A 13,837-nucleotide genomic window follows, 5' to 3' on the forward strand; every position below is an offset into this window, starting at 1 on the left:
CAAACCTCTTTTTCCCAGACACTGCTCTTGGTTGGGTGATTTCTACCAACAATGCAAACCTGACTGCAACACCATCTCAAGATGTAAAATACATTAAGTTCAACTTTAAAAAAAATTTTTAATTATTTAGAGAGGAAAAAAGGGAAAGAGGGAGAGAAAGAGACACAGAGAGAATGGGCACATGAGGGCCTCTAGCCACTGTATGCATTTGGCTTATGCAGGGGCTGGAGAACCAAACTTGGGTCCCTAGGCTTCACGGGCAAGGCTCTGAACTATTTTTTCCAGCTCTGAGTTCAACTCTAATAATCACAACACTCATGAAAAGATCAAAGGCTCACCCGAGACTCAAGATAGTGTCTTAATTGTGAGCCCCGTAAAATCAAAAGACAAGTTACATGCTTCCAATACGTAACAGCACAGAGTAAACATTCCCATTGTGAAAAGATGACATAGCAAGGAATGACTGGACCAAAGCAAAACAGAAAGCCAGCAGGGAAGCTTCAAATCCTGCAGCTCCATGTCTGACATCTGGGACCCGTGATAAACACTCCAGAAGGCTGAAGTCGCTCCATCCCTCCAGTTGGGCTGCTTATAGCCTAGAGTTATCCATCCTTGGCAGCCATCCCATTCCATAATCCTGGCATCTCCAAAATTCTGGGTTCTCCAGTGCAACCCACAGTTCATCTTCATGGCTCCATGCCATGGCCTCACAGGGCGTCCAGGCGGAAACAACAGTCCTGTTTTCCCGCTGCCTGCTGCTGCATCCAGGATTGTTTCTTGCATTTGTTATGCTCCAAGACCATACCAGGTGGGTGAAGCTGCCAAAATTTGTGCATCTGGGGATATAGCCAACTTTGAGGAAGAGCAAACTCCTCTAGCAGTCTCCTTTTAGGCCTCCTCCTTTCAAAAGAATCAGGTGAGGATGGAGGGATGGCTTAGTGGTTAAGGCATGTGCCTATGAAGCCTAAGGACATAAGTCAGATGCACATGCATCTGGAGTTCATTTGTATTCTCTCAAATAAACAAAAACAAAATTCTTAAAAAAAAATCAGGGCTGGAGAGATGGCTTAGCGGTTAAGCACTTGCCTGTGAAGCCTAAGGACCCCGGTTCGAGGCTTGGTTCCCCAGGTCCCACGTTAGCCAGATGCACAAGGGGGTGCACGCATCTGGAGTTCGTTTGCAGAGGCTGGAAGCCCTGGCGCACCCATTCTCTCTCTCCCTCTATCTGTCTTTCTCTGTGTGTCTGTCGCTCTCAAAAAATAAAATAAAATAAAATAAAATAAAATAAAATAAAATAAAATAAATCAGTTGGTGCTTATCTTTAATCCCAGAACTTGGGAGGCAGAGGTAGGAGGATCACTGAGTTTATGGCCAGCCTGGGATCTGGGGTTACAAAGTAAGTTTCAGGCCAGCATGAGCTAGAGTGAGACCTGCCTCCAACAAAAAGAAGAAAAGGAAAAAAAAGAAAAGAGGAGTCAAGAATATTGTCCCAAGCAAAGTAGCTGGCCCATCCTCAATGGTGGTGATCTCTTAAACACTTGCAGCTGAAGGCTGCAATCGCTGGGCCCAGCGTCTGAACCTGGTCACATTTCCCACCAAACATACCAGCCCATTACTATAAATCCAAACTTACTCCAGTTCACAGGATGCAGACAGGATTCAACTTCTGTAGCAAAGCTCCTGTGCATTCCTTTCTGAAACCTTGTAAGTTGAGCCTCCACAGTCCAAAATTCTCTCTACATCTTGGTAAGCCCTTTCTAGTCGGAAGCTCCAAATCCCTCCACATTCCTCCTGCAATCCAATTCCTTTTTTACAAGGCCACCAGCCACACACCAGAACTTACCTTGTCCAATCTATTCCCACAATCTAGTTCACAGCTTCCATTTAAGTGTCCTCCTTTTCTGTTTAACCACATGCCATTTCCACATGGGAAATTCTTTCCTTTTCTTTCAAGCCACATTCCTTCTCCTTGTATAAACACTGCTTGTAATTCACTTCCATATTGAAGGTATCCCAAACCAAACCACCATCCTGTAACCTCTTCAGCTTCTCTAGCACTGCCAAACTTCACTCAAAATATATTAGTAAGATTATCATTCATATTTTCTATGTGCAGTAATTTTATTTTGTGTTACACTTGTCTCTTCATCATCAAGGTAAGCTATTTGATAAATGAGATCTGTTTCTTTGGAAAAAGCTTTCCAAATATTTTAATACTTATTTGCAAGAAGTGAGACAGAGAGAATGGGTATAGCAGGGCCTCTAGCCACCGCAAATGAACTCTAGACATGTGCACCACTTTGTGCATCTGGCTTTACATGGGCTCTAGGGAATTGAACTGTGGTCATTAGGCTTTGCAGGCAAGTGCCTTCACCACTGAGTTGTCTTTCCAGCCCAAGTTTTCCAAATTTTAATTAATGGATGCTTGATCATTGTTGATTATGATGATAGTATGTATGTAAGGGATAAAGAAGTTTATAATTTTCTTTTACAACACTGCCTTTGTGCTTTCTGGTGCTGATTGACAGTAATAACTGTTAATATAATTAGGTCATGGGCCCTCATGATAAACCTTAAGAATCTACAGACTTTTCCCCAGAAAGGAGAATACAAAATTGACAAAAAATTTTTGCATATCAGCCTGTTGGGGGAGAAAAGTCATCAGTGTTCTTAATCAGCAGTAAACCCTGCAAAATCTATAGCTAGCAAGTTAGGCCAAATGTACTAACTTGTACAGTGGTAGCATGTCTATTATGAGGAAAACTAACTGCTGTCTGATTGGATCAAGGTCCACTCTCCAGAAAGGAATTCAGGCCAGGTAGTGAAGACCAAACCATAAGCCTATAGCTGGGGAGGTTATAAACTCTAGGGGGAAAACTACTACTATAGTCTAGATAAATGGATGTATTATGCCCATCAAACTGCCCTCTAAATAATTATGTTTATGAACATATATTAATGCTACTCTCATTTTTGGTTAGAGAAGTTTCTCTTTTCAGATGGTAGTGACCACTAGGGTGATTCAAAACTCACCAAAGTGCTCAGAAGTGACAGTGGACTGTTCAGCATTAAGCGAGACATCTCCATCACACCCTCCAAGGCTCAGGGACCAATGTGGAAGAGATGGTGGAAAGAATGCAAGAGACAAAGGAAAGAGAGGAGTGCTTTGTAATACTGTCTTCCAGACACAAAGTGGACACTGCATTTGTGGCCTCACAGAGGCAGACACTACCTATACAACAGAACCTACATAATAGGAAGGAAAAAATTGTTGGGCATGGTGGCACATGTCTTTAATCCCAGCACTTGGGAGGCAGAGGTAGGGGGATTGCTATGAGTTTGAGGCTAGCCAGGTCAGCTTGCTGTAGAGTGAGACCCTACCTCAAAACAAAACAAAACAGAAAAGGAAAAACGTGGTATCAAATAGAAGGGAAATCAATTGAAATAAGGGATTCAGTGGAGAGGGGATTCTGGAGGGAGAAAAAAAGGGTGGTGGAAGGGAATTTTAATCATGGTATAATGTTTACATGTATGTGTGTATGTTGTCAAGAAGTTTAAAAATTGCATGTTTTCAGAATATCTGAACATTAGACTAAGATTCCTGACTCGAAATGTTTTCAATTTTTAAGTTCCAAAAACACACACACTTTATTTTTAAAAAATTTAGATGGAGGGCTAGAGAGGGCTTAGCAGTTAAGGCACTTGCCTGTGAAGTCAAAGACCCTCGGTCCGATTCCCCAGGACCCACGTAAGCCAGATGCGCAAGGTGGCACATACATCTGGAGTTTGTTTGCAGTGGCTGAAAGCCCTAGTGTGCTCATTTTCTCTGTCTCCCACCTCTTTTCTTCTCTTAAATAAATAAATAAAAATATTTTTTGAAAAAATTTAGATGGAGGCAAGTTGTTGTCATTGTATATCTAGTTTCTTAGGTGGACAGAAAACTGCAGCAAATAGTTAAGTCACAAAGATTACAAATATGACAACATGATGTCATGTTCCCAAGAATAGATAATTATGACTCCCTGGCCCTGGGATTTGGCCAATCACAGGGATTGACCTTTTGGGACCAAATCTGTCGGAAACGTAAGAAATTTGGGGGCAGCCTGGAGTGATGGCACACACTTTTAATCCCAGCACTCAGGAGGCAGAGATAGGAAGGTTGCTGTGAGTTTGAGGCAGCCTAGGAATACATAGTACCCTGGGGTAGAGTGAGACCCAATTTCAAAACACTAAAAAAGCTGGGCGTGGTGGCGCATGCCTTTAATCCCAGCACTTGGGAGGCAGAGGTAGGAGGATCACCAAAAGTTCAAGGCCACCTTGAGAGTACATAGTGAATTCCAGGTCAGCATGAGCTACAGTGAGACCCACCTCAAAAACAAAACAAAACAAAATCATAAAAGTCAGGTGTAATGGTGTACACCTTTAATCCCAGCACTTGGGAGGCAGAGGTAGGAGGATCACTTATGAGTGTGAGGGCACCCTGAGACTGAATTCCAGGTCAGTCTGGGCTAGAGCAAGATCCTACCTCAAAAAGAAAGAGAGAGAGAGAGAGAGAAATAAATAAGTAAATAAATAAATTAGGGTTGGAGGGAACACTTAGTGGTTAAAGCATTTGCCTGCAAAGCTAAAGAAGCCCAGTTCAATTTCCCAGGACCCATGTTAGCCAGATGCACAAGGGGGTGCATGCATCTGAAGTTCGTTTGCAGTGGCTGGAGGCCCTGGCACGACCATTCTCTCTCTCTCTTTCTCACTCTCTCAAATAAATAAATAATTTTTAAAAAAGAAAATAAATTTAGGGGCTAAGTGGAAAAACGTGGGGCTAAGTGCACTGTTTCAGCAGTGCAATATCTAGAAATAAATAATAGAAGAGCCAGGAGAAGTAGAGGGATTAGAACACTGGCTTCTTGACCCTGTCCCCAAAGGTGGTCACTGCAGGAAATATCAGCCACTACACGATGAAGAATGATGTCCACTTTGGGATACTTAGCATCTTAAAATACGCTTATTGCTGGGCTGGAGAAATGGCTTAGTGATTAAAAGCATTCATTTGCAAAGCCTAATAGCCTGGGTTCGGTTCCCCAGTACTTATGTAAAGGCAGACACAGAGCGGTGGCACATGTCTGGAGTTCATTTACAGTAGTAGGAGCCTATATTCTCTTTCTCTGTCAAATATATAAATATTTTTAAAAATATGCTTGCCATCTGGCATTTGCTTGTAATTGTACTGAGAATACTAATGAAATCTATTTGCTTGTTTTACTCTCATGTAGATTTTTCAGTTCTAAAGCTCAACATTCTTAAGAGCCCGAAGGAGTCTTTTAGATTCAACCAGTCAGATTCTCTCCTAATCTCTTCAGTACCCTTCACAGACAATCTTTAAAGAACGAAATATAGGGCTGGAGAGATGGCTTAGCAGTTAAGGCGCTTGCCTGCAAAGCCAAAGGACCCACGTTCAATTCCCCAAGACCCACGTAAGCCAGATGCACAAGGTGGTAAATGTGTCTGGAGTTCGTTTGCAGTGGCTGCATGCCCTAGTGTGCCCATTCTCTCTCTCTCTCTCAAATAAATAAAATATTAAAAAATTATTTTAAACAATCCAAATTCAACCATTTTAGATATTTTTTTCATCTTTTAGTCTTTACTAATCCATCTTTACTCATATCACATATGGGAGCTGTAATTGTGAATGAGAAAAGAAAGGACCAAGTGCCAAACAAGGAAAAGGTAGAAATTAGAAAGATAAAGGCATTTAAAAGACTTGGTGGCAAGGGATGGGAGCTTTGATAGTCCAGTGCTGCTGGCTATGGCTCCTCATTTTCTCTGCTGAAAGGCAATGCAAGACCAAGAGACTGCAGGAATCCTGAACACCAGGCAGGAAGAAACACCTTTGCTTACTTGAGTATCTCAAACTGGATCTTTCATGTTTAATAAATCCAAGTATCGACTCACTAGAATTCCAGATCCAAGAAGCCTTACTAGTTGAAAAGCAAACCATTGCCATTACAGTAGCCCAAGGGAGTTAGAGTCATAGCTCATTAAACCGTGTTATCCTCATTGTGTGACATCACATGATGGTTTGGGTTCTCATCTCTTCAGCTTTTTGCTTAAACTTTCATTTAAAAACTAGATGTCAGAAGTAACCCTCAAAGAGCACAAAAGATTAGGCTGGCTACTTAAAATTTCTGAAGAAATATGCCCTACACCAATTACTTTATTTCTTACTCTTCTCTGAGATTTGAAAGTCAAAAATGTTTTTCTGTTGTTGAAAGACACCACCCAAAAGCTAGATATGTAATGTAGTACAAGAGAAGAAACAGGATTTTTATAAAAATACACAGCATGCCCTAGTCTATTAAGAAGCAGGTAATGAGAATAAAATTGCCTAGTATTTGGAGGGAAATCTTTGACAACATTAAGGTAAAATAGATGATGATCAAAGATCGTAAGTGTCTGCTTTTTCTCCTCTTTGCTACTTATTTCTGAAATGCTACCTTTCTCCCCTAAAACAGCATCTGGTCCATGCTTCTCTGTGAACAGGCCACTGTTCTCTCTTTCTTTTGCATAGATAAGAGTTGGTCCCGGTAAGTCACAGTCAGATGGCCAATCGGAAAGCCTCATGTGAAGGTTTTGCTTCTTTGTTGACTCTAAGGTTCGCTTTGGGATCTCCACCTGAGAAAAGCAGCTTCCAGAGACAGTTGTTTCTGGGTCCTTGGGAGTATCTGTAGTTGCAGTGAGTGCTAAGTCTTTGTTTTCTACCAGTAGGCTCTCCTCTGTCAAGACCTCTGGGTTGCTTGCTGGTTCTGATGCTCCTTCACAAATGGTTATCAACTTAACCGACTGCTCCCTGCTCTCAGGACAGCTCAGCCTCTGTGATCTATCTTTCTTTGGTCTCTGTTCACACACAAACTTATGAGGTCCTTCAGGCCAGATGCCAAAGTATGGGTGACTTTCAGAACCTAGCTGTAATTCTTGACCAGATAAATTAGTTGTGAAAAAATTCCAGCAATCATTTTGAATTGTGTGTCCTGATTGTTCTTTTAAAACGTTCTCTGAGGCTCTGGATCCCCATTGCTGGCACAGAACTGGCTCACCTGGGTGACTTTCATCTACGGTATCTACCGTCTTCATGAATGAGCGTGGGGTTTCTGCAACTATGTCCTGGGCAGGGGCATCTAAGGTGAAGCTATGCCTACTTCCCGTATGCTTTTGTGCTTCCACACCTGTAGAGTCACCCCTGGCTACACAGGAACCATGTGGAGTCCACACGGGATAAGCAGCAGCACTTCCATTTGGCACTGAGGACGCAGTTAGACACAAGTCACCCTCTTGCTGAGGGAGGCTGTTCTTTACAGTGTGACTCATCTCAGCTACAGACAGAACATTCTGCAAGTTGTCTGCAGGATCTGGCCTTTGCCAATGTTTTTCTTTATGGCCATTCATAAAATCTCCTGCTTCATTTTGTACACTGCCAGTAATGAGACACCCTGATTCTTTTCTGATCTTTTCAAAATCTTCCTCTTCTCTCTGGGATGGCTCATGGTTTCTTGGTGTAAATGAGTTCACACCCATGATTTCACTAAGAACATTATGCTTTTCATATCTGCTTTTCTTCTGTTTGGTTTTGCCAAATCTGTGTCCACTTCTCTTAAAAATTCTTTCTCTGAAATATAAAAGAATAAAATGTATAACATATTTATAACATTAGCAAATGTTAACATCTATCTTTTAATAAGCAAAAATCATTAGTATGAGTGCCTATGTACTGTGTACTATATTCTAAAGTAGTTTTTGAAAAATTCCCCAGAGGCATTGCCTCCCAATAACTGACTGCTGCTCCCATAATGCATAACCCACAACCCCATGAGGAATACTAGCAACCCCAAGAAGGGGGGCCCCCAATGGAATGGGGGCAGGGAGGAAGGAAAAGATAGTACCGACACATGATGTATCCATACAAACATGTTCTTAATAAAAATAAATAAATCACTCATTTTCTTTCTCTAAGTATAGCTGCATCTTTCTCTCTTAAATAAATAAATACATGTCTTAAGAAAAAAAAAAGCCGGGTGTGGTGGTACACACCTTCAATCCCAGCATTTAGGAGGCAGAGGTAGGAAGATCCCTGTGAGTTCGAGGTCAGCCTGAGACCACATAGTGAATTCCAGGTCAGCCTGGGCTAGAGTAACACTCTACCTTGAAAAGCCAAAAAAAAAAAAAAAAAAAAAAAATGCAAGAGAAAGGGAGAGAACATCATGAGTCGGCATACCAGAGCCTCTTGCCATTGAAAATGAATTGCATACGCCACTTTGTGCACCTAGCTTTATGTGAGGACTGAGGAACTGAGCCTGAACTGGGAGGCTTTGCAAGCAATGCCTTACCACTCAGCTATCAAGCTATCTCCCCAGCCCTGATACATATAAATTTTTTTTTTTTCAAGATAAGGTCTCTCTCTACCCCAGGTTGACCTGAAATTCACTATGTAGTCTCAGGTTGGCCCCAAACTCACAGTGATCCTCCTACCTCTGCCTCCCGAGTGCTGGGATCAAAGGCGTGCACCACCACTCCCTGCCCTTGTACTATATATATTTTTTGTACTATATTTTAAAATCACTTTTAAAGAAATTTAAAAATCAGGTTGGAGAGATTGCTTAGTGGTTAAGGCATTTGCCTGCAAAACCAAAGGACCCATGTTCAATTTCCCAGGACCTATGTAAAGCCAGATGCACAAGGTGGTGCATGCTTCTGGTGTATGTATGCAGTGGCTAAAGCCACTGGTGCACCCATTCTCTTTTCTCCCCTTAAATTAAAATCTTATAAAACTTAATGTATATTGATTAAGCTAAAGTTCATACTCATACTCATTTCATAAGCTAACAACTTTATGAATACCTAATATTTACTTTAAAGAAGATATCTCAGATGTGTATGTAAAGCCTAGTATTTTTTTAAAAAATATATCTTATTTACTAATTTGACAGAGAAATAGGGAGAAAGACAGAGCATGGGCGCACCATGGCATCCAGCCACTGCAAACAAACTCTAAGACACATGTGCCCCCTTGTGCATCTGGCTAACGTGGGTCCTGGGGAATTGAACCTCAGTCCTTTGGCTTTGCAGGCAAACACCTTAACTGCTAAGCCATCCCACCAGCCCATACCTAATATTTTTTAATGAATTGATGGAGTTTATTGTATTCCTGTTCAAATCTCAACAAAACTTTCCTTGAAATGAAATAGTTAAAAATTTTAACTGTGATGATTTGAACATAAAATATCCTCCATAGCCTCAGGTGTTTGGGATGAAGCCTCCTTCTTGGTCCCTGTCTGGTGGGGCCTTGCTAGAGGTGGTGTGCCACCAAGGATCAGGCCCCGGGGTTCTAAAGTCTAGCCCACCTGCCAATGCTCTCACTCTTGCTGTCTTACTGTCTGTCTTCCTGCCTTCTGCTATGACAAGAAGTGATGGCAAAGCTGTTTACTCTGTCATACTTTTCTGTCATGATGAAACTTCTCAAAACCAAACCCTTTCCTTCCACCTGCTGCTTCTGGTTGGGTGACTGCTACAGTAACACCTTACATTTTGGAAGACAAGACGTGGCTGGTACAGTCTCAGAATGGGATCACTGTAGAAGCTTTAATGACTGGGTTTCATAGACAGAAAGACAATGACAACTATGCGGCTCCATCAAATTATATACAATGGTCAATAGTGAGCAGTTAAGCCAGAATTTGTGTGACGTTTCTAACTGTCTAACTAGCAGTGGTTCTAAAACAGGCTACATCCCTACTTTGTAGGCTGTTTAGAAATGGGTGAAGGCATTTCTGGTTGTTACAGTGACTGGTAATGTGTTAGCAGCATCTAGCACTAAAGCGAGGATGGCAACCATCCTACAATGCTCAGGAAGAAAACTCCCCCCTCCAAAGAGATACAGTATTGTCACCGAGTATACCAGAAGTCCATAACTCCCCCATAAGTGAAGGAAGACGTCAGTCAGGCTGATCTCATCTTAAATGATGTTAAGGACCATACTTGATCCCTTTCAAGGTTTAAGGCATTTTCTAGAGCTGGGGAGAAGGCCCAGCAGTTCAAGGCCCTTACTTGCAATGTCTGCTGACCTGGGTTCAATTCCCCAGTTCTCACATAAAGCCAGATGCACAAAGTTACTCATGCATCTAGAAGTTTCTTTTATAAAACATTTTTTATTTAATTGATTAATTTATTTAACAGAGAAAAAGGGAGAGAGAGAGAATGAGAATGGGCATGCCAGGGCCCCTGGCCACTGCAAACAAACTACAGATGCATGCACCCCCTTGTACATCTGGCTGTGGGTCCTGGGGAACTGAACCTGGGTCCCCTGGCTTTGCAGGCAAATGCTTTAACCACTAAGCCATCCCTCCAGCTCTGCATTTGGAATTTACTTGCAGCGGCAAGAGGTCCTGGTGCTAGTTCTCTGTCTCGCCTCATAAATAATTTCTTTTTCTTTCTGGGAGTGGTGGGACATACCTTTAATCCCCGTACTCAGGATGCTGAGGTAGGAGGATCACTGTGAGTTCCAGTCCAGCCTGTGACTACATAGTGAATTCCAGGTCAGCCTGGCCTAGAGTGAGACCCTACCTCAAAAAACCTAAAACAGCCGGGCGTGGTGGCGCACGCCTTTAATCCCAGCACTCGGGAGGCAGAGGTAGGAGGATCGCCATGAGTTCGAGGCCACCCTGAGACTCCATAGTGAATTCCAGGTCAGCCTGGGCTAGAGTGAGACCCTACCTCGAAAAACCAAAAAAAAAAAGAAAGAAAAGAAAAAACCTAAAACAAAATAAAATTTGGGGCTTGTTAAGGTGCTTGCCTGCAAAACCAAAGAACCCAGGTTTGAGACCCCAGGAACCATGTAAGCCAGATGCACAAGGTAGTGCATATGTCTGGAGTTTGTTTACAGTGAAAAGCATGGTGTATCCATTCTCTCTCAAATAAATAATTTATCTTTAAAATTACATATTTATTTATTTGAGAGAGAAGGAGAGAAATGGGGGAGGGGGGCAGAGAATATGGGCACTCCAGGGCATCCAGCCACTGCAAACAAACTCCAGACACATGTGCCCCCTTATGCATCTGGCTATGTGGGTCCTGGGGAATTGAACCTGGGTCCTTTGGTGTTTCAGGCAAGTGCCTTAACCACTAAGCCATCCCTCCAGCCCCATTAGTTTTTACTTTTATTTATTTTGAGAGGGAAAGAGGGAGAGGGAGAGAGACAGAGAGGGACTGATTGAGAGAATGGGTGCACCAGGGTTTACAGCCACTGCAAACGCACTCCAGATGGATGTGCCACCTTGTGCATCTGGCTTACGTGGGTACTGGGGAATCGAACTGAAGTCCTTTGGCTTTGCAGGCAAGCACCTTAACCACTAAGCCATCTCTCCAGCCCCTCAGATAAATAAATTTTTGAAAAATATGCTTCTAAGGTGGGTGTGGTGGCATGCACCTTTAATCCCAGCACTTGGGAGGCAGAAGTAGGCCACCCTGAGACTATATAGTGAATTGTAAACTATATAGTGAACTGTAGGTCAGCTTGGGCTACAGCGAGACCTTACTTAAAAAAAAAAATCACACAAAAAAAGATATTTTATTTTTTTGGTGGGGGTGGGGAGGATTCAAGGTAAGGTCTCACTCTAGCCCATGCTGACCTGGCACTTAGCTCTAGTCCCAGGCCGACCTTGAACTCACAGCGATCCTCTTACCTCTGCTTCCAGTGCTGGGATTAAAGACATGTACCACCATGCCTGGCTTTTAAAAGACGTTTTCTAATTTTATTTCTTTTTTGAAAAAAATATTTTATTTACTTGAGAGAGAGAGAGAATGGGAATGTCAGGGCCTCTAGCCACTGCAAGTGAATTCCAGATGCGTGTGTCACCTGTGCATCTGGCTTTATGCCAGTACTGGGGAATCAAACCTGGGTCCTTAGGTTTCACAAACAAGCGCCTTGACTGCTAAGCCATCTCTCCAGCCCCATTTTGTATTTTTTATTTTGGATTTTCACCATTTTCTAATTTTGAATATACAAGTCTACTTATCCTCTCTTCCACACCGAGTAGTCAGTGACAGTGCCAATGAAGACAGGAAAGGGTAGGAAGAGAGACACGGAATGAAAACCCGTCAAGGAGCAGTCTTTGGAAAGACGGAAGTCCAGTAGAAAGGGTGGGAGGAGAGCACAAGGAGGCAATGCAAGGGATGGTGATCAAAATGCACTCTCAGACTACACGGTGAGGTCCAGGTCAGCCTGTGCTACAGTGAAACCCTGCCTTGAAAAACCAAAAAATAAAATAAAATAAAATAAGGGATAGAACAACAGAACAAGCAAGTAAGCAAACAAAATAAATATAGAAAAATGGTGAGGAAAAGGTTGCTTGTTCTCAGGCCCAGTACTGAACCAATGAGCTTGTTACACCTACTCTGGTCTGACCAGTGTTCTATGCGGCTAGAGAACTTTTCATAGACAGGACATATGGCTACCTTGTAGGTGTTTACGTCTCCTAATTACTGCTGCCTTTGTTCACACCTGCCTGGATGCTGCCTTACAAAGAACAGCAAGGGAAACACCTGGAAGCAGCTGTCGGAGAACTCAAGTGTTGGAAAGTGTCCCTTTGTTGGTGGTAGATTTCGGTCACAGGCAGCTCCGTATGACTCCAATTAACATTCTCCTTGAAGTCCACAGTGCACATCACTTATGAACTCCACACTGAAGACTAGTATGTCACCTGAAAAAACCAGCTCTCCCACCTGTCTAAACATGAACTGTGCTGCCGCGATGTGAGGAGGGACAGGGAGCGGGATCTGCTGTTGTCCGATTTCGTCAGATCACGTGTCGAGTGAGAACTGACGGCCCCAGAGCTGGTCCGGGACCACCGGCTCCCTGGTTCTGTGGAGGCAGGTGCTCTGCACGTGTAGCTGCTGTCCCTCTAGACAGTTCTCAACTGGCCAAGAAGAGTCCAAATACGGGGAAGTGGGGTTACTAGGATATGGCCCCTCACCACAGTGTTTGTCCATCTCGTGCCATCAGAAAGACAAAGACCCACAATTCTTTGAAAATTGGCTTGCAAAAAACAAAACCAATTTACTGCATACTTACTGTGTCTCAGGACTGACGAATTCCTTTACCTGTCCCTAGTCTTCACAGTTATGTAAAGTAAGGACAATGCTAGTGTTACGCTCATCTCACAAAGACAGCTGAAATGGGGCAGTGAGTGAACTTTCCCCAGTTCACATGGGTGATGGCAGACTTCAGAGGTAGGCTAGCTAGCTAGCTGTATAGACCCATGCCTTACTAACTGCTTCTCCTTAGTAAGAAAATTATACAAAACACCTTCTTTTCTTCTTCCTATTCTCATCCTCGAATCCTTGCTGTATGTAAACAGAGTTAATTAGCTTTCCGGAATTGAGACATTGAGACCTTTCATGAGAGCAGTATTTGGGCCACCCCAAAGACTCGATCACAAACTTAATACATAAGTAGGAGTTCTGGAGCAGGGTGGCCCTCTCCCCAGTCTGTCTCATGTCAAGGCTTCATAAAAACAACGGGGGAGGGGGGGAAGCAAGGGTAGATGGCCTACAACCTGAACAGGACAAAAGAGGCTCCTTCTGGTCCATCATCACTGAGTAGAGGCAGGGAGAAGTGATCATATTCTGGATTTGTTTCCCCTTGGAACAAGATTACCAGCTGTTCTAAAACACTACGTAGCCTTATTAACAACTGCTTTGAACTCTGATCCTCTTGCCTCAGCCTCCCTCCCAAATAAACTCTCAGCAATCCTCCAGTTCCAACCTCCTGAGTGTGAGCCACCATGCCTCC

General features: G+C 43.0%; 1 protein-coding gene across 1 annotated transcript in view; it reads right to left on the reverse strand.

Moving 5' to 3' along the window:
• Positions 1-5,954: 5,954 nt before the first annotated feature.
• The window catches only part of N4bp2l2 (NEDD4 binding protein 2 like 2), a 75,654-nt gene continuing 67,771 nt past the window's right edge, over positions 5,955-13,837 (reverse strand). The window contains exon 7 of the mRNA XM_045154328.1: positions 5,955-7,660. Coding sequence (XP_045010263.1) covers positions 6,124-7,660 — 1,537 coding nt within the window. The 3' untranslated portion in view covers positions 5,955-6,123. The remainder of the gene's footprint in view (positions 7,661-13,837) is intronic.

Source organism: Jaculus jaculus, chromosome 7, assembly GCF_020740685.1.
Source record: "Jaculus jaculus isolate mJacJac1 chromosome 7, mJacJac1.mat.Y.cur, whole genome shotgun sequence".
NCBI classification, from domain to species: Eukaryota; Metazoa; Chordata; class Mammalia; order Rodentia; family Dipodidae; genus Jaculus; species Jaculus jaculus.